Source organism: Bos javanicus, chromosome 2, assembly GCF_032452875.1.
Source record: "Bos javanicus breed banteng chromosome 2, ARS-OSU_banteng_1.0, whole genome shotgun sequence".
Taxonomy (NCBI): domain Eukaryota; kingdom Metazoa; phylum Chordata; class Mammalia; order Artiodactyla; family Bovidae; genus Bos; species Bos javanicus.
Window position 1 is genome coordinate 58,951,813 of NC_083869.1, and position 2,945 is coordinate 58,954,757.

Genomic DNA, 2,945 nt, shown 5'->3' on the forward strand with positions numbered 1-2,945 from the left:
TGCTACTTATAAAATATAAATATAAAATAAATATAAAATAAAATATAAAATGTTTCAAAACTTTCATTCATCACTATCAGCAGCAGCACCATTGTCCTCTTTTTCATAGTCATCATCATAATTAAAGACATGCACACATGAAGAAAATCAAATATGAAAAGCATAAAATAAAAACTCTATTTACATCCCTATCATCTGTCATATTTCCAAAATATGAGTGCTTTAACCAACTTCTGATTTTTATTTATATAATTTAAAAAATTGGGGATAAATGTGAATCTACAGAAAAATTGTAAAAGTAGTACAGAGAGTGCTCATGGACCCTTCACTGAGCTTCCCCTAATGTTAATATCTTACATAATCATGGGTGCATGTGTGTGTGTTAAGTTGCTTCAATTGTGTCTGACTGTTTGTGACTCTATGGACTGTAGCCCACCAGTCCATGGGATTGTGGCAAGAAATGGCAATCTCTGTCCATGGGATTCTCCAGGCATGAAATACTGGCGTGGGTTGCTATTCCCTTTGCCAGGTGATCTTCCCAACCCAGGGATTGAACCTGTGTCTCTTATGTCTCCTGCGTTGGCTTCTTTGCCACTAGCATCACCTGGGAAGCTTCATGATCATGGGTACATTCATTTAAAATTTTTAAGCTTTTAATTCTTCTGGTTATTTCTTTCATATTTCTAAATATTTGATAAATATTAATGAAATTTATCAAATTTAGAGAGTGAGAAAGGGACAAGAAAGAGAGGGTGATAAGAGGTGAGGTCAGTATGATGGGCAGGTATCAGACCATAACATAGGAATTTTAAGAAGGGTGAAGAGTTTGGATTTTGTTTTAAGCATGATGAGAAGTCTTTGGAAGGCTTGGGCATGGTATGGATGCACAGGAACATGGTCTGATGCACAATTCTAAGAGTTTATTTCAACTGTGTGGAGAATGGATGGTAGGGGTGGGAAGGGCATCAGACTACCTGGGAAATTATTGCTCTAGTTGAAGTAAAAAATCATGATAATTAGACCTAATTGGGATATATTTTAACATAGAGCTCATAGAACTTGCAGATGAACTGGAAGCCAGATGTAAATGAAAGACTACAGAGAAGTCATATAAGCCGGACAGTGGGTGGTGCTCTTTGCTGAGATGGGAAAACTCAAGCCCCCTTAGATGAAAATGTTGAGATAAACAATGTAGCATGATAGTGATGCCAAGAGGCACCTAAGTGCTGCTGGTAAGCAGGCAGTAAAATATGCAGGAGGTGGTAAGATATTCCAGAAGGCGTCATACCTGAGATGCATATTTATAAATGACTCATAAATAGTTTGCGTGTAAAGCAGTGAGACTGAATGAGATCATCTAAGGAAAGAGTGGGAAGGTGAAGATGAGAAGTGATTTAAGAAGGAGTCTTGGAGTGAAATTTAGATGTCAAGCTGAGAACAAACCAGCCACAGATTCTGAGAAGTGGCCAATAAGAAGGGAGGGAAAACAGGGACACGCAAGGAAACCCAAAGAAAGTGTTTCAAGAAAAAGGGTATAGGTGAACGGTGTCCAAAACTGCTGATATCAAGTGAGGACAGGGGCTGTTGGCCCGGCCACGAGGAAGTCATTCTCAAGTGTGTTCTCAGAGAAGTGAGATATTGAAGTTGTCATGGAGTGGATGAAAGAAGGGATGGAAGGAAATGGAGACAGAAACTTACAGAACAACTTTAGGAAGTTTAGCTAGGAAGGAGAGTTAAGAAATAATGTACTAGTTCTCCACCGGTCAAGGCTGGAGTCCTCCGTGTGGAGCATTCACCCTCCCGGGGCATGGCTGGCCGCTTTCCTGAAAGCAGATATTTCCATCTAAATTCACCTGTGTCAGCGTGTTATGATGCCGTCTCGTACCAACCTGGCTACTGGAATTCCCAGTAGCAAAGTGAAGGACTCTCTAGTACGGATGATGGCTACATTGACCTTCAGGGAGAAACTCACTGCTAAAGCCAGCAGACTGTGGGAATCTTCCTTCTTTCCTGATGTCATGAGATCCAATTTATTAAAGTTTAAGAAAAGCCCTCCTAAGATCCCATATAAGGCCATTGCGCTCGCTACAGTGCTGTTTTTGATTGGCGCCTTTCTCATTATCATAGGCTCCCTCCTGCTGGCAGGCTATATCAGCAAAGGTGGGGGCAGACCAGGCCGTTCCTGTCCTGATCATTGGCATCCTAGTGTTCCTGCCAGGATTTTACCACCTGTGCATCACCTACTATGCATCCAAAGGCTACCAGGGATACTCCTATGATGACATTCCAGACTTTGATGACTAGCACCCACCCCAGCACTGAAGAAAAGAGTCACAGATGGAACTGAGCCCAGCTTTAAGACATTGAGCAGAAAGTATGACTAAGGGCTAAGGAGTTCTGCAGTTTGCAGATGTTTAACAAAACAGTGGCCAGATTTTATGGGTCCATCCTGAAAGATGTTAACTAAGCTCACAAGTAACTGTCATTTGGGCATTCTCTTATTTTTCATTTTCTGGCCCTGGCAAAAAGCTCCTGACAAAGTTTTTCTGAATGAATATGCATCATGGGAGAGTAGCAATTAATTGTATGGGAAAGTGGGAGGTTATTCTGTAGTGGAAAGTGTTCTGCCACCACCCTTTTTAGAGTTGAGCATTCTTTTAAATAGTCCTCATGGTCAGAATGTTCTTATGGCAAATGGAAGAATGCGATATGTCAGATTTCTTATTACTAAGTAATTTATTTTGAAAATAAGTGTCTTCTCCCCATACTCTTTAACTTTGTGTTCCAGTGGAAGACCTTGGCACAATCAAATATCAGTGTGGTGCATCTATAATCTTTTTTACTTGCTTTCTTATTAACAACAACTAGGAATTTTTTAAACCTCAAAGCAAATTTTCAAAATGTAAACACTCTTCTCTGTACACCAATCCTTGGCCAGCTCTGAT

At 40.3% G+C, this 2,945-nt stretch overlaps 1 protein-coding gene across 1 annotated transcript; it reads left to right on the forward strand.

Moving 5' to 3' along the window:
- The first annotated feature begins 1,871 nt into the window (after nucleotides 1–1,871).
- LOC133256095 (transmembrane protein 230-like) lies at nucleotides 1,872–2,304 on the forward strand. The gene is made up of 2 exons (XM_061430863.1): nucleotides 1,872–2,160; nucleotides 2,219–2,304. Exons 1-2 carry the CDS (start codon nucleotides 1,872–1,874, stop codon nucleotides 2,302–2,304), a joined length of 375 nt encoding a protein of 124 aa, XP_061286847.1.
- The last annotated feature ends 641 nt before the right edge of the window (nucleotides 2,305–2,945 follow it).

Excerpts from the sequence above, each read along its gene's own strand:
- LOC133256095 (XM_061430863.1), top strand. The coding sequence starts at position 1,872 with ATGCCGTCTCGTACCAACCTGGCTACTGGAATTCCCAGTAGCAAAGTG. Across the intron at positions 2,161-2,218 it reads GGCAGGCTATATCAGCAAAG|GATTTTACCACCTGTGCATC; the intron begins GTGGGGGCAGAC and ends TGTTCCTGCCAG.